Consider the following 18,059-nt stretch of genomic DNA (forward strand, 5'->3'; position numbering starts at 1 on the left):
CCACCAACACTGAACCATGGGCTTCCATGTTCACACAGAGAAGGCAAAAGTGCGTGCGACAGTGCACGCAGCACTGGCACAGACGAAAGATGGGTTAATTACTGCCTGGTTCACCATGACAACCAACTCAGTGGCCACAAAAATGCTTGTCAGCTTACAAGAAGGAGCATCTGTTTATGTCTTTTCCCGACTCTTATTTTGACTTTCTATTCTTCCGGTTTCTCTTTTTTTCTTCCCCCCATTTTGTAGTTCAGCATGTAAATGTCAAGAAGCTTCTAAATGACAGCTGGTAAAGTCTTAACAAAGACAACCCTGCAAACTCTTGACAGGAAGAGACTTTCTGAGCTCACTAGACAATACTTGGAAAAAAAAAATACATAGAGAGAGCTTTTAATTTGGAGTCAAAAGCTGCTGGCAGCTGAGAGTGATGTCTCTTCTGTAAGTGCATCACATACAAGGACCACACAAAAGTTACAAAGGACACACATGAGGCACAAACCGAGCGGCTAAAGAGAGACTTCACCGTGCGAATGGCAATAGGGATGCCCGAGTCGTCCACGGGCCCGATGCCTTCGTAATGAGGGGCTTTAATGACCGACACCTTCTTCTCTTCCTCTGAGAAGCGAGCAATGGGGACAGTGCTGCTGATGCTGGTGTGACCTGAAACCACGGACTCTCTGGTGATCGACTCACTCCCCTCTGCAGAGAAAAAGAAGGGAAACAAGATACAAAGAAGGTACGTTTTTCTTTGCTATAGTCAAGAACTTAGTCCAGTATTCAATGCATTTAGCTTGTTCTTATCTTAATCCAGTCAGATTAAGATAAAACGTCTTAGTATTCTTACTGATGGCTGTATTACTCTAAGAAATTTCCTTTTCTGGAGGTTGATTTTACCAATAAGGATTTAGGATTTGACTGAACTAATTCATGAAAAAAAAATTAAGAATTATTCAGAGTTTTTGTGTGAAATATTTCATTGATTTACACACATTAAATCAAAACACCTTATGCTAAGCAATTCAGCAAAGGCCAAACCTTTTTGATTGTTCTTTTTAGTGATCATGGACAAAATATAGCTGCAGTTATTATAAACCAGCTGTAAAGTCCAAAATAAATATAAGAAAGCAGTTAAGCAGTCAAGTGCTGCAACTTCCTTGAGATCCCTTAGATCAGGGGTCTGCAGGCTTTGGTTCCAAGGCCTCTTTTATCCCTCAACTCTGGCTCTTTTTCTTTAAAGAAAAATGCAAATGCTTTGAAAAAATAAAGGGAGCTGGTGTCTAAAGGAAAAATACATTCAGATTGTTCAACATATAGGAAAATAGAACACCGTTTTAATTCAATTATTTTGTAAGTAATATTAATGGCCACAAACATAAACAAGTGTATTTTTCCAAACGGCAAAGTGGGACTTAGCAGCTGTAGTTGGGTTTTGGTCAGTAAAAAACTGGACCAAATGGCTCTTTTAGCATTAAAGGTTGCAGACCCCTGCCTTAAATCAACAGATAAAAGTAAATATATATATATATTAAGCTTAAATAAATGACATAACTCACCTGAACTTCTGCTTTGCCTCTGGAGCCCAATGTGGAGTGAGGCGGGGGGTGGAGGATATGACGGGGGGGACATGGGTCTCTGCGGAGGGCCAGCGCTTCCATTCATGGCATGAGAGAGGACTTGGCCCTGCGAATGACCCGTACACAACAATAATAACTAACGGTTTCATAAGATGCACAGAAAAAAATGTTGCTGATTTAGTACCCGAACAGTTGAGAGATAGACTTTATAACCACTAAAACATTCTTAAAGCAGCCAAACAGAGCAGGAAGCAGAAACAGTTCCACATTTACCATATCTGCATCTCTTGTTATTTCAAAAATACTGATTTAGGAGTTAAGAACGGTTAGTGAGGTTAAGGGAAACTAGCTAATCACATTAATTTAAACGAAAAGGACATGTTTAAAACAACAAGAGTACAAAAATACAAAAAAAACAAAAGAAAAACAATCACATCTTTTCATTAGTTTATACAAACAATACAAAACATGATAAGACCAGGACAAAAGACTTGTGTGATTTTCCATTTTACTTTAATTTAACATGAAAGGATGCAAGTTCAAGGTGAATAATTGCAAAAAAATATGTCTTTCAAAATGAATGAATATGCACAATAGGCAAAAAGTTAGCACCTCATTTAATCCAATATTTGTTAACTATTTTTATATTAATAAAAAAAATCTGATTGTATTTCGCACCAGCACAAGTGAAATACAATATTATAAACTCATTTAAATACTTTTATCCACTGTTCCACTGATATAAAACACTAAAAAGATGATCATTACAATCTAAAAAACAAACACTGCAGCCATAAATAAATGAGCACGTCTAGTTAAAGTTAATGTCAGGACGATTAGAAGAAATAGAGTTTGTTTACAAAGGAAATGCTTAATGTTTTCTTCAAGACAACGACACAGAAGCTTAGCTTCAGTCCAGTATTGAACAAGTGCTTGTAAAGTCATATTCTTTACTCAGCTGAGATCAGTGTTGGACACATTCATGTTGTCTGATCAAAATCAAAACCAGAAAACCTCAAATGTTGCACAAAGATGTGGTTGTAACAGTTTACTGCCCCATAAATTCAGTCACTTTACAAATATTGAGCCAATTCCAAACACTTGCTGACCCAAGGCTAGAAGTTTAGGCAAGTGGACACACACCCGACGTGACTACATCAGGAATGACCGAATGAGAGCTGAAGAAAGAAGGTTGGTGTTTATTCAAAGCTTCATCTAACTCACTAAACGACCCGTTTCAGTAGTTTTTGCACACAGACTCACAAACTCAGACAAAAAACATGAGAATGCACTAACCCTTGTCTTTAAACTACCAATACAATTAATTTATAAAGAAAGAAAATCAATGTAAACACAAAATGTTTCATTTTCAAGAAAGTAGGGAAAACAAAAAGATAACTTAACTATAACTTAAGCCTGGACTGTATTTCCTTTTTTCTGTCTTTAAAAAAAAGGTTTAAGGGGATTTTTGTTTGTGTTTTTTTACCTGTTGTGATACACCTTACATACCCATTGAACTGCCGTTACCACACCCTAGCCCTAATCCACACACACACACAAATTTGATAAAGACTGAACTTTTTTCTATCTCAAACTCTTTATACGTTTTTAACTTTAGATCTTTTTAATCAAAAAGTGCAAAAATAGATAAAAAAGTTGAACAAATGTGACAGGGTAGTGCAAAGAGGAGAGACACACAGACAAGCCAATAGTGTGCACTCATGAACAAGGGAAAAGTACAGGCTGCATTGAAGTTTCAGATGCAACAGGTAAGGGAACAGAGTGTGGTTAGTCAAAGACAAAAAAGTTGATTGTATATAAAACTGCATAGAGGTTTGGTTTAGGGACAGCTTTTTTTCATTCAACCATGTGTGTTATAGAGGTGCCTTGTTGGGATAATTACATTAGTGACAGTGCCTGCTGCAGCAGTGGAGCCCACAGAGGTTGTTAGAGCATCATCAGGGCCAACAGTGGATGCGTAGGCCGAGACGTGGCTCAGGGTGGGCGATGGCGTGGGAGAAGCACCAGGTGAGTCCAGGCCACAGATCTGCAGCTCATCCAGCAGACCCGCTGTAGACGATGAGTAGTGGCTGAGGGCAGAAACCGTCACGGGGGAAGCTGAGGGTGACGCAAAACCACTGACGCCCATGGCGGTGTGGCTTGGCTCACTGCTCGCACCGGCTTTCATGCCAGCTCCACTAGCCACGTATGGGGTAGGCGACAGAGCCTTGGGCGTTAGGCAAGACGCATAGTCAAGGGATTCAGAGCTCTGGCAGCGATGGGTAAAGCGCCCTGCCATGGGGTCAGGGGAAGGAAGGCCCTAGTGTTGGGGGTAACAAGGAGTTGACAGAAGAAGGAGGGAAATAGGCCAGTGCTTAGTTATATCACCTATTAGCCACACTGTCAAAAGGGTGTGGAAGTAACACATTTGCCCAGCTGAGGTGAAACTGCTGCTTTGACGCCACAAAGTGACATGAGGCTGTAGCATCATCCTCTGAAGCAAGAACTGTGAACTGAAGAGGCTCTGTTAGTTCAAACACAATGCAAATCCATGAGTAACAGGAAATTCAGCTAGCACTCATGCAGTAGATTTTTCACACAAATATTGAATCAGTTTTGTCTGTTCTATAGCAGCTTTAGGCCGACCAAACCAAAGGGCAGCATCTGATGTTAACAAAAACCACTGACCGTATTTGAGAACTGGACCAAGTGAGTGTGACATCATCCACAGAAAATGGCTTACTTCTGGCTCCAACCAAATGAAGTCAATTCAGTTGCCATTTTTTCGCAATACAGGCATTGCTATGTTGGAGCCAGACATCGTTGGGAGGCAGTGATTGGAGTCAGTCTGAGTCAATGTTTCCATGGCAACCACTCTCGCCAATCAGGAGGGAGCTTGTTGCCGGACCACATCCCAACCACTTAAAGGCAGACTCGCCATTGGCTACACAGAATCAAACATTTCAAATGTTCAATGTGGGTCCAGCAGGCACCACATACTTTGATTGAGGCATCTGATTGGTCAGTTTATAACCTGAATAATTTGTACTACAGAAAAAAAATAGGATTTTAAAAAACATTTTAAAAGGTAGCAGAGCAATAAAAGCTGTGTATTTCTCTATAGAAGCACTTCCTACTTAGAATGTGATACTCAGTCCAATTCTCACATACAGTCAATGACAAAAACTTTGAAAAAGATCAGATGTAATGTCGCCAGTATGAAACCCTTTAGTCACTCAAGATGCCACAAAGAAAGCAGATCTTGTGTTATGATGGCATGCACACAATTCACAGCAGCACTTTGCGCTCTTGTCAACAACGCGTGGTCAGCTATGTACCAACAGTTCTGCAGGCGAAGGTCTTGGTGATGTTCCAGACGGATGCTTTTGAGTCTCCACTTGGGATGGAGCTGTTGTGGGGGCCCGATCTGAGACCCTGAGTTCCACTTTTGGATCGGGCTTCAATGACGCTGAGCTTTTCTGTTTCTCCTCTCCCAAGTTGACAGGAATGGGGGCTGTAATTGTTATGGGTTGTAAAAGGTGGGGTTCCTTTTTTGTTGGTGGGGGAGTTGGTGAAGGGGAGCCTGTGCTCTGGCTCTGGGGGTGGGTATCAGGGTGAGTGCTGAGGTGAGCGGGGGGGTCAGGGATAGTGACAGGGGTTAGTTTAAGGGAAGAGAATTTACGCTCCTGGGGGTTAGCAGTGTTTATGGGCTGATCATCCGGTCTAACAGGATTGGTGCGGGTCTCCGAGTAAGAGTAAGAGGAGCTACTTTTAATGTTGTATGACTCCTTCAGAATCACTTTGTCGTTATTAGTGAAAAATAGCGTTCCAGGATTCAGATCTTTAGCCAGAGTGATGATGGGACTGTAATCTGGAGGATTAGTGCCAGAAGGAGAGAAGTGAAAACTCTCTCTTCTGAGGGGGGGCAGTGGTACAGGACTGATTTCCTTATTAGACAATAAAAAGCAGCAGCCATGTAAGTCCACACAACAAAACAAGAAGATCATAAGCAGCAGCAGAGATAGACGTCACAAAATTGTTTGGAATTCTGCAGAACTGAAAGATTTAAAAAAATGATTCTTAATAAAGAGTCTCAGTAGGATGATTGTGTCCATAGCTCCTTACCAGCAACAACATGAGCTCTCAGTCATACAGTATGAGAGGTATCTTACCTGTGTGGGGGACTTTTTGTCTTGCAGGTTAGGTTTGACACTTCGAAAGCCTTTGGCTGCAAGAGATGAGCTGCTGGCATCTCCATTTTTAAGACCGTCAGTGGCACTGCGAGAGCGCCAAGACTCTGGGGAGATATTAATCCTATTAATTAATTAATTCTCTGCTGAATCCTTGGAACGGTTTTATTCATTTAACTTCAGATTTCTCATGTCAGAGTGAAGATCTTAACCAGAAAGCCCAAACACTTACCCAAGTCTGACGAATGAGACTCACTACCTGAGAAACAGAAAGTACACAACAATAAGAACTGATTCTATGGGGGGTTGCATTCATTCCCATTAGGACTTGAACTACTCCTCTTTGGATAATGTCAGTGACTATCAGCTAGGAGAAAGGGAAACTATAATTGAATGAAGAAAATTTCATATTTTCAAAAGGAGGACACAGGCAAAACAAAAACGTCCATCCATATTCAGCAAACTGAAGAAATAGAAAGTTGACCAAAGTCTCTCAAATGGATACATGCGAGAAAATCTGTTCTGAAAAATGACGGGAACAATCACATTACATTATGTTGAAGCAAACTAAATGGTATTCCTGACTAAATCGCAAAGGTATCATGTTTCATTGTAGACTTCTTAGCTGATCTGCTTCTAATGCTAAAGAGTTTAAAAAAAACTTTATGAAGATTTTTTAATTATTTACAGCATCTGTCAGATTTCTTTGAAAACTCTGTTAAATTTAACCATAAATTAGACACAACAGCCAAAGCAAATAAAAAAAGACAACAATAACCAACTCAAACCTTTGACCAGATGAAAACGTCCATGTTAAGTATCACTAACGGGCTGATTTTCAAAATAAAGCAAGCAATTAATGATAATTACAATAATAAAGCAGCAAATAATAATAATAATTAAAGCATTAATTAATTGAGCTCAACGAGGCAGCTGCAGCTTTTTTGTCAGTCCAAAATGCTCACTGATGTGGGTAAAGCCAAAAGTAGAATTTGAGTGACCCTCATGCTCTGACCAAAAGTGAATTCTGGGAGGGCTCTTCAAGCGCTGAACAAAGCTTTCATCATGTTCCGTCATGCTCTGATCCGTGTTTGTGAGTGTTAGTACCTGTGGCCAGATTGGGTGAGCTCTGGACCCTCTTCATGGGGGAGAGCATGAGTGACAAGGCCACACTTTTGCGAGCACATCCTCCACTATCTGAGGAATCACAGCCACTTTATGATCAGCAAGGCCAAAGAAGCAGAAGCAAACATGCACATGCACCCCCATAATGACACACACAAAGAGATGAAATCTAAAAGGAAACACCGCGGTTACAGGGAAAATAACATGCATTTTTAACAGCTTACAATAATAAAATGTTTGTGCCTGAAAGCAACCCAAAAGGCAAAGCACACAACCAATAACAACAAAACAGGTAGAAAACATCAGTTATGCCAGAATACTTAAGTTATAATCATCTAAACTAACCATTTTTTATGTTACCCAACATCTAAAAGCAGTAAATGCTTTATTTAAATTTTAAAAAACTGTTACCGTAATTCTTAAGCAAAATTAATTTTTTATGGATTTATGTTAAATTTTCCTCATTGGGTTATTCTATAACAATACCATAAGGTAAACAAAAATAATGAAGGTTTTTTTTCCGCTATTTACAATAAATAATACAGAAAAACAGACAACCAAGTGTTTCAGGTTTGAAATATGACAAAAACCCTCTCCAAAAAAGTCATATATAATGCACACATAAGCACATGAATAAAATAAACCAGGAAGTGACTGACATAATTATACTGCACAGACTGTAAAAAACATCGACCAATCGAGGTGCGACGTCATCCATAGAAAATGCCTTACCTCCGGCTCTAGCGAAATGACGCAAAATCCCTCACCATTGCTTCCTGATACGGGCGCCAACATGTTGAAACTGATCGACAGTGATTGGTCCGAGTCGCTCTGAGTCATCGCATCCATGGCAATTGCGACACTAGTTGTCGTAGATACGATGACTTATGGCGACTCGGATCAATTGCTGTCCATCGGTTTCAACATGGCGGCGCCCATATCAGGAAGCAATGGTGCTCCCTATTTGGGAACCCGAGACGGGAGGGGTTGAGCTGTCCATAGTTTTTACAGTCAGTGGTATACTGTTGCTGCGTGTTGTACTAGAAGCCACTGCTGGTTGACTCGTCACTGGCTTTTTATGTCACTCCAGCATGGTTGCCAAATCTGAGAATAGCCTGCTGGAAATGTGTGAGCGCAAGACAAGGTAGACTAAAAATACAAAACAAAACAAAAAAAGATTGCAAACCACTCTACGATAAATCCAAATTGGTAAAATAAGGGCAGACTTACAATGACTATAGATGAGACAACGCAGCTTAAACTCAAGTTAATAAAATCCCCAAGTGAACCAAAATATTGAAAAACATCCTCAAAAAAAGGAAAACAAAAGCCTTTAACAGATTAAGATTGAGGTTTTTATGGCATCCATACCTGTATTCATAATGAAGAGCACTTCTCACTGATTTACTGCAGGGGAACACACTTTCCTGCAAAACAAAGACAAAAAAGATAATATAAGAAACAAAAAAAAACGTTTTTAGAGTCAGAACATTCTATTATCTACAGGAGTAAAAAAGCTGGAGTTTTTTTTGTGAAAAATATAATTTAGTAATAGTATGTCTTCACAAAAATATTATTTTGTTTCGTTCAATTTTGCACTTGTCTTATTTTTTGGCACTTGCAACCTTTAGCTAATAAGCTAGCTAGTATGAAATTATTCACAACTAGCGCACATCCTCATGATGAAGCATTCTGAGTATTCAACTTTTTTTTAAAGACAAACGGGAGAATTTCTTGCACTCTTTTACACAGAATTTAAGTCGATGAATGCTTTCAATGCCCCCTTTTTTAATTAAAATATATCTAAGAAAGCCTTTATGAAACCACCCTGAAAAAACATTTTTTCACATTCAACAGTTTATTTTTTCCGTCTGCTTTACCTTTTATTTCTGCTTTATGGTGAGTTCATGCATTTTTTTAGCTTTACTATTATTTTTTTCCAATTGTTTTAATATCTTTAAAGAATCTATACTGCTTTTACAAAGGGAAGTTAGTAGCAAATGGTAGGAATTACTGTCCCGTTCTCGGTCACCGCACCACTTTTCTGCACGTTTCTTTTCAAATCCATCTATCCATCTTCTGAATCGCTTTTGAGGTCATGCGTTTGCTGCTGGAGCCTATCCCAGCTACAGCGGGTTGAAGGTGGGGTACACCCTGGACCAGGGGTGGGCAATTCCAGGCCTCGAGGGCCGGTGTGTCTGCATGATTTCCAGATAGTCTTGCCCTACTCATGCCTGATTACCTGGTTCAGGTGTGTCCAGCCAATAATCTTGCCCTACTCATGGCTGATTACCTGCTTCAGGTGTGTCCAGCCAATTAGAACATGCCAGAGCAGGGTATGCTGGAAAACATGCAGGAATGCGGCCCTCAGTGCCCACGTCTGCCCTGGACGGATTGCTTGTTAAACTACACACTCGCATTCACATCCATTCTACATCAATTTCAGAGTAACCAATGAACATGAACACAAAAACACAGAATGAGGGGCATTGAGGATCAGCATGAAAAAAACATTATTCAGTGTTTTTAATTTTTTAGATAATTATCATATAGTCACATACTTTGACCAGCTAATTGGCATGCTCTCTTGCCGAACAAGTTGTATCCCAACTTGTTCACCAAGTTGACATCCTGTGATGGACTCTTTCCCTGAAGACATCTTCCCCCAACTCACGGTATGCCCTCATAAATCTGTCAATAAGACACAAGACACTCACATAACTGTGTCTGTGTGTGTGTTGATATGCTTTCTGGGAAAGTTACACTATTTGCCTTCTACAGATTTAATGAAACTAGTTTTTTTTTCTTAGCTAATCTTAAAATGCTTCTATCCTTTAGGATATGATTTACAATTTGAGGATTTGCTTCTGACTCCAAAAGGAAGCCAAGTTCCCACAACGAGAGAGTATAAACAGATTTAGATCCCCATATTATAAGTAATACTCGACCACACACACGCATACACCCATGTAGGCGCACACTTCACACACAGACTGGTAAATCATGGCTCTGGCGTCGCAAGCTGTCTGCGTCCAAATGATGGTCAGATTATAGGCAGCATCATGTTTCTTTGGGACAGATCAGCGGCGACACAGCAGCTGTGACCATGGCGTTCTGCTAAGGCAAGGCACGGGAAGAAAAAGGCTTCAGGCTTACTTGCTTTGGATCCGCGGGACCTTTAAAGAGAAATTAAGCAACTCCCTCTGAAGTTGGTGGATGGATTGCATGCACTTTATTATGCACATTTACCGTATGGAGGGAAAATGTTCCATTAATATTCATCAAGTGCTTCTGAAAATTGCTTACTGTATTATTTACAAGGAAAGCAGCGGGTATAAGTGTCAATAAATACTTTGAAATTTACCATTCATGTGATAAAGTTAAAAAAAGAAAGATTCTCAAAGAACAGAAATGAAACACGCTTCGTTCTTCTTTGATATCATGATCATTTTGAAGGCCAGTGCACTTCGTAAGGGTCAAGTTTTTCTGGAGTACTTTAAAAAATATATATATATATTTTCTGTGGTTTATCTCCTGCCTACAATTTAAGTTGGCCACTTGGAAACTGGCAGTGTTTATAATCACTGGCTGTCTGGTTGAGGAGCTGCAAAATACACAACTGAGTAAAGAAGCCCAAGAAATTCCGGTTAAATCCAACCTCAAGCCCATCAAGCCACTTCAGTCTGTTGAGGAACTCAGAGAACGGCTGGATTATGAGTCCTAAAGGTTTTTAAAATGACTGATTATACTCTTAGGGTTAGGAAGATTGACCTGTAGCAATGCCTGTTAAAAAAACAATATAAAAGCCACAAACTGTCAGATTAGCTGCCCTTCATGACATTGATAGTTGTCAAAAACCAGAAAAAATTTAATAGAGATTTAATTGTTGCTATTGCTCAGAAGATAGAGATCTCTCGGTTTGGTCAGTAATTTCATATAAAAAGTCCAAGTGAAACCTGTCCCTTTGTGCAATTCAGGAGGCATTGTAAAGGTACAGTTGGAACACCTACATCGGACCATAAAAAGCTGGGATTAAAGCACATCTAACAAGAAAATTAAGTACTAAATTTGTCTGTCTTTACTAAAAAGAATGTTCAGAATGAAAAAGAAAAACAACTTTACTCATGCCCTGAAAAAGCTAGAACGGATGCCATTAGTCACTTCAGGCTGCCTTGGTAGAGACAGTACAAGCAAACAAATCCCACCTACCCTCAATCAGATTACTTGGACTTTTTTTCTAACATCCTGTGCCCTGCAAGACAAAGCCTCTTCCCACGCTTGCAGCGCTGTACTGTCAGGGTAATGACTATAAATGCATTATTTCAGCTTGTGCATGCTTCACTCCTAATGACAGGAACATGTTTCTACATAGATGACTTATTTTGAAAGGCTGCAAAAATAATCAGAATTCTTAAAACATTGTAATCGTCCAATGGGACATAAATTTTTAGTCCACATTTCTGCACCAACTAGAAAAAAAATCTTTTACTTTGTCAATAAATATAATAAAAGTCCTAAGGTAAGTGTCTTGTCTTTTATGAATTTAGGATAGTTTTCCATGTCAGTTTCTCATTGACTGTACTGCAGGTGCATGTAGGTTTCAAAACACAACACATGGAAATTTTGTACTTGGGGCTCATAATAAAATAAAATTATTTTGATCAATAGTTAAACCATCAGTGGGAAGTGAGCCGACACTGGAGAGATAATGGGCCCTGGGGTCTTGACCATGGACAGGCGACTCTGAGAATGAGACATACTTACAAGTTGTCAACAGATTAAGCTCCTTAGCAAATCTATTTACGGACTTAAAAGACACAGAAGTCATCACAAAGGCATTTTACATCACAGAGAAAGTACTTTTTTTTTCTTTCAGCTCCATATGTTGAGTTTTTTGTTAGACAAACAGAAGGATAAAGATAAAGTCTATCCAGAAATGTTTCTTGCTCTTCATGATGCGTCACCTTCAGCTGTTTGTGATGGGCTTTTCCACTGGACAAACATAGCTCTATACAAGTGACCACCGGCCCCTCAGTCTGGTTGTGGTCCTCAGGGAACAACAAGTGGGCGACAGACATGCCCCCTTATCTTTTTATGGTGCTGTATCTGCCTTCCTTGATTTATATGATTGCCCTCACTCTATATGTTTGAACGAATGTTTTCTTTTCTTTTTTTCACTTCTGTTCCGATAAAAAAAAAGCTTTCTGAGGAAAACTGCAGGCCAGCGATCTAAACATGTCAAAGAACACCACATCTTCATTTTTCCATGTGTCCAACAAAATGAAAAACAAAAAAAACAATGTAGGGCATTTGGTTGAAAGGAATTTGAGTTGCAATAATCTAAAATTTCAACGGAACAAGATAAGTTCAGATATTCTGTAATACTTTAATTTCAGCAATTCAGTAAAATCTAACTTTTGAAATTAGTGAAAGCAATTTTTTGGTTATTTTCTTTAAAAGGAAAGAAGAAAAATGTCCCTGGAGATGCAGCATAAACTTAAGCTTTAGCAGTTAAAAAAAAAGATCAAACTCACAGGACTAAAGATCCATCCTTAAAAGGCAGACTTTAGATCTGCTTCATTCTTCAATAACTGTACTGGAGCCAAGTTATTTTAGTGATGCATTTTTGTGGCAAAAAATGTGGGGGAGTGCAGACTTGTGGTGGGAAAAGAGACAGAAAAATAAAGATGCAGGAACGAAGGTTACTGTATGTGTTAAGAAATGCCCATTTTGCTTGATATTAGGAAAATTAATAGCCTAATACTTGACATAATGTTTGTTGTCAGTATCTTCAAAATAACTTGAATGAAAGGAATTTGAAAAATGTTCTATGACTTTCTACAGAAAGTGATTTACACATTTTGTTGTTACGTTTTGAACCTGGATTCCTTTTGAACCACATTAATTAAGAATTTTTTTTTTGGCTTTAGTTACTAACTGTTGATACTTGATTGGTTCCATACATTTGATCCCACATTAGACTTAAGAAGCATGACCTTAATTGTTCCTCAAAGGAAGGCCTTTCTTATTTCAATAGTAAGCTAATCGTTAAGCTTCCTCACACAGCATATTGCATTATCATTCCAGTTCATTCCAGCCCATCATCATCATCATCATCATCATCATTATCAACACACTTGTGATAACAGTACAGTAACACTTGGCTCCTCATTTAACTGCCAAACGTGTCACAGAAGTGTTAATTTACTGCAAAAGTACCAACTTGACTAAAATATCTAATTTTTTAATGAATGTACTACATCCACAGTAATGGGTCACATAATTATTACATTTACTTTTTTAATTCAAACAATAATGTGGCTCCAGCAACAAGTTTTAGCTGAACTTTACTGGGTTGCTAATGCTCTGAAAGTATTTTGCCCATTTCCTATTTAGACTTACTACAGCGAAGTTCATGGTGTGCTGCTTATATGTGTGTAAATGTATCTTTATGTTTCTATGTACCGCACAAAACTGGTTGTATGTCATCTATGAAGTTTGGCCATGAGGCTAAAAGTACCAAAATCATTTAAGGTGATCAGAGATTAAATGTGTAGAAGGTTAGAGAGCAGAGAGGCCGAACTGAAGAAATTGGCATTTTAAAAAATATTAACTAGCACCATTTGCAATTTGTTCATGTTAGGCAGCACTAAATGACATAATGGCTCTTCCTTTTATCAAAGTACATGCAATGGTGGATCTGTTTTTATTTTTATTTTTTTTATCTCATTTTACTGCAATATTTAGGAGTAGAAAAGCAATTTTATTCCTTTGACTTTTATCAATTTATGATAAAAGTCTTTATATCTGTAAAAGAAATTCATTCTGGCTCTCTTTAATGCATATTTGACACCTGAGTTGACATCTTCCTTTCTTGCCTTTATTTCCAAATTGTCATTTGAGCTGACAATACAGCAGGGAGGTGACCTGGGTTTCCTTTTTACTTTCTTCTACTGTCATCCATTGGAAATAAAAAAATAAAAAATCTCCATCTTTCATTAGATTACAGCGAAGTTTTAACATAGCGAGGGTTCATTTGACCTCCTTTAAGGTCAAATACCATCTGTGTGGTCAGTCACCCCAGAGATGGGACTACATTTCTTCCTTTTTTAAACATTTCTTAGCTCAAAAAGTTATTTGGTTGACTGTTTGAGATTATTTAAATATAGTTTAAGAGTTTTAAATTCTTCTGAACATCTGATCATATGGCAATTGAATAAAACTGGACACAGACCAATTAACCTCCTGTTTTAAAATTCATAGATATTTTTTCTCTTCATTGATATTACTCATGCACCAGGTTGCAAATTCAGATGGTTTTTTAGTTTCTCTCAATAAAAAAGGAAATTAAAGGCAAGTATTTCCTTTTATTTTTAAACTGGGTTTAAAAATTCTACATTCCCACTCAAAAACATATCAAAAATGTACTCGATCTGAAGGTACAATTGTTTTGATACAGTTACCAAATGGACTTAACGGGTCTTAACTCAGAACACTCCTTTGCACCTGTATTTTGCACAAGTACAAAGCAGCTTGTTGTTAGATGTAGGTCAGTTTTGAGGAAATGCTTCATCGGGGCTTTGTAACTGTTCCACCAGCACATTACTGCCACTAGTTGAACAACAGCTACCTCCAACAATGTGTCCGTTATCAGCATTGTTTGTTCAACCTTGCCACTCATTAGTAGACCCCCCTCTGTCTCTAAGAATGAATAGACCGGGTCAACATGCTGACCCCGCATGCCCGCTCTCTGCTCATGCCGCAAACAACAGAGGGCCATGTGTTCTGCAGATTGCATCACAACTCCGCTAACAAGCAGAGCCATTGGCCTGAGAGCGCTAATGCAATTATGTAACACAAGCTCTGGTGCTGTGTGTCAGGGCTCGAGGGAAGGAAGATGGAATCCAATGTGACAACTTGGGGAGTTTGTTATTTACTCTTTGCTTAGATCTTAAAATGAAACCAGTGGGGACAGTTCTAATGTTCATGACCAGTACAAGAGAAATTATGTAAATTGACATGGAAACTTAGCACTTTGCCAACTGGAGTGTATGGATATTTCATCACAAAAAAGTAGCTATTATACAGCAAACATTTGTCTATGCATCTTATGGGAAGCACTATCGACAGAAATCCAACTGTAATACATGACTGAAATCACAGTAGATGTCCAGGCTTCATACATTGCAAAAGCAATTACTTGGTCTAGGGATGGGCCGATATAATTTTTCTGTCCGATACCGATAACCGGTATTTCCCCTGCAACTGTGGCCGATAGTCGATATTTGCAGATACAGATACTTAAGTGTCTACAGTAACACAAAGTTTAGATTTCCTTTTTGTTTATTTATTTGAAATGCACAATTTTCTTTTACTAGACAATCACATTGTACTTGACCTTTTTAACATACAGCAAATGATCTCAAAGGAACAAGTATCACTTTAAAACTTTCATATAAATATATCTGTAACCATTCATGTAAATCATGAGCTCCCCATTGCCAGGGATCTATTAGGAACAACATGTACACCTATCAAAAATAACATTTACTTGAAAACAGTCAATTACTGACAATAACTGTAAACACAAGCTTCCCAAATTATTAGGAAAAAGTATACATTTAAAAAATAAAGTGTTTTTGAAAACAGAAGCATACAGCTTTATTTTTGTTATACCGGCCCGATACCAATAAACTCCAATCATGCAAATATCTGTGGATACCGATACTGGCATCTATCGACCATCCCTAACTTGGACACAATATAACCAGCAAATGCACAGATACTTGCATTGTGAAAATGGATGTCAAACCATTTCAGAAATGACTAATAACCTCTCCTGCTTTTAGTGCTCATGGAATACTGTAGTAGACACATATGGCAGGCCATTTTAACATTAAAAGGCTAGACTGGATGTGTGTTGCAGATATCTTTATTTGAGTTTTGCCTAGTCAAAAAGAACATTTCAGATATCCGCAACTACATTCTTCCTATCCGTAATCGTAATTTTAGATATCCTCAAAGATATTATTCCTAGGACAAATGACATCACTTTCGCCATTCATTTGTATGGGGTTTACAATTACAGATATCTACAATTCAGTTGCAGATATCCACTTCATGAATTACGGATATCTGTAACTGAATTGTAGATATCTGTAATTCAAGTTTCAGATATCTACAATTTCATTCTTACTAGTCAAAACTCAAGTTAAAGATATCTTTAATTCAAGTCAATTTAAGATATCTACATGTTCCTTTTCAGATATCTTAAATTAAGTTTTGACTAGGCGAAATGACGTTGTAGATATCTGTAACTGGAATTGTGACTAGTCAAAATGACGTTGTAGATATCTCAAACTGGAGTTAGGGATAGTCATAATTTAATTGTAGATATCTATAATCAAGTTACAGATATCTTGAAATGAAATTTGAATAGAGATATCTGAAACTTGAGATATCTGTAATGTTCATTCAGGATAGTCAAAATGTAATTACAGATATCTTGAATTAGAGTTTCGACTAGGCGAAATGACGTCACAGATATCTGTATGCAAATTAGGTCCGCATCGCACTTTAGGGGAGGAGCAGAGCGTGTTGTTGTAATCATTCAAATTGCACCTGCTAACTTGTAATTAGCACTGATTAGCACCATGTTGCAGCAGTACGACGGGGTTTTAGGACTAGTTTACAAAAAACGTTTTGTTTTCTGTAATTACAACTTTTATCTCGTAAATTTAGGAGATAAAAGTGTTGTGGAGTGTGTGTGTGTGTGTGTGTGTGCGCGCGCGCATGCGTGCGTGTGTGTGTGCTGAGATGGGGGTGAGTACGGAGTACGGAGCGGAGGTGTGTGCGTTGATACTGTGTGTTCGGAGGACGGAGCACCATAATAAAGAGAAGCCCCCCCCCCCCCCCCCCCCCCCCCAGAATAACTGTTTTGGAGTCGTTCTTAATCCGCACTGGAGGCTTAGGGTTCCGATCAGGAAAGTGAACCCCGAAGAAGAATCGCCTTCGGCGGAGGAAATCTCCCCTGCGCTTCTGACCGCGATCGGAAAGAGAGAAAAGAAAAGAGAAAAACACCAAAGTTTTCCGTTTATCGGAGCCTAGCTGCTTTATTTCCGGATAGCTTTAACCGAAGTGATTCTGAACCTTTTGGCGACTCAAAATCAGATTATTGTCAGTGGAGCGGGCTTTCCGGGCTTCGGTGTCGGTAAAGCTGAGTTTTATCTGTTTAATAAGGAGCTCAGAGACACGTGTGGGTGCAGAGAACCGCTGCTGCCTTTATTTTCCTTTTCATTCACATATCCTGAAGTTCATCTGTCACCTAATGTCATGAACCTGTCATCCCAACACCAATGCAGAAGTAAACAGTGTTACATACACCTCTCCTCCAGATGAAACGTCCCGATCCAACATAAAACAATAAAGAGGAATGAAAATAGTCTGTTATATTAGCATTACAACGTTGAAAATGCCAAAAAGTGCTCCTCCATAGACGGAAGCTTCACAGAAACGTAGAGATCTTGTCTTTAATGGAGAAAGAAAGGATTCAGGTGGACATCTGCAGGGACACTGACGGCTTCATCGGGCTGCAGAGATCCTGCAAACCACCCATCAATGAATAAAACATGAATAAATCATAAATCAAACTAACGAATTTCCAAACATTTAGAACGTTATCAATAAACATTCAGCTCACCTCTTCAACAAAGTTTAGTCGGTCTGCTGCTGCTGTGTGGCGTTCACCTGCTGCTCATCATGCTCACTTCCACTTAATATCGTAAATTTAATTTAGGACTTAAAATCTTTTAATTTTACTGTTTTTGGTGGCCCTAAATCTCCGTCGTAGAGCAGCCAGCGGGCGAAGCGATTTTTAATCGTCTTTTTAATGCTGCAGCCCGTGCAAGACAGGAGGAGCCAGTGATGATGACGTTTGAGATATCTTTAACTGTCATTCTGCAGGAGGAGCCAGTGATGATGACGTTTGAGATATCTTTAACTGTCATTCTGCCTAGGCAAAACTGAATTACAGATATCTACAATTGTCATTTAAGATGTGTGACGAGTTGAATGTCGTTTTCAATGACGTCATTGCAGATATCTGTAATTCAGTTTTGACTAGGCAAAACTGAATTATAGATATCTCTATCGGTCGTTTCGACTAGTCACA

The 18,059-nt window shown here is 38.8% G+C and overlaps 2 protein-coding genes across 23 annotated transcripts in view; one reads left to right on the forward strand and one right to left on the reverse strand.

Annotated features, from left to right (window-relative positions):
• sorbs2a (sorbin and SH3 domain containing 2a) overlaps positions 1–18,059 on the reverse strand; it is a 48,388-nt gene that overhangs the window by 23,143 nt on the left and 7,186 nt on the right. For 5 of the 22 annotated variants that reach the window (XM_078950947.1, XM_078950939.1, XM_078950930.1 and 2 more), the window contains exons 3-9: positions 8,261–8,316; positions 6,872–6,961; positions 5,997–6,023; positions 5,747–5,871; positions 4,913–5,521; positions 1,554–1,680; positions 524–699 (exon numbers count right to left, since the gene is read on the reverse strand). In XM_078950947.1, the coding sequence (XP_078807073.1) occupies positions 524–699; positions 1,554–1,680; positions 4,913–5,521; positions 5,747–5,871; positions 5,997–6,023; positions 6,872–6,961; positions 8,261–8,270 (1,164 nt within the window). In that variant the 5' untranslated portion in view covers positions 8,271–8,316. Of the gene's footprint in view, positions 1–523; positions 700–1,553; positions 1,681–3,477; positions 3,895–4,912; positions 5,522–5,746; positions 5,872–5,996; positions 6,024–6,871; positions 6,962–8,260; positions 8,317–18,059 lie in introns of those variants that run through there. The other 17 variants (XM_078950951.1, XM_078950888.1, XM_078950948.1 and 14 more) reach the window with 8 other exon arrangements.
• Positions 603–18,059, forward strand: part of LOC144981247 (toll-like receptor 3) — a 42,699-nt gene continuing 25,242 nt past the window's right edge. The window contains exon 1 of the mRNA XM_078950977.1: positions 603–736. The gene's annotated coding sequence lies outside the window, so the exon portion shown is untranslated. The remainder of the gene's footprint in view (positions 737–18,059) is intronic.

The sequence above is a fragment of the Oryzias latipes genome, chromosome 1, assembly GCF_053564925.1.
Source record: "Oryzias latipes strain Hd-rR chromosome 1, Olatipes_Hd-rR_3.1".
Classification (NCBI taxonomy): domain Eukaryota; kingdom Metazoa; phylum Chordata; class Actinopteri; order Beloniformes; family Adrianichthyidae; genus Oryzias; species Oryzias latipes.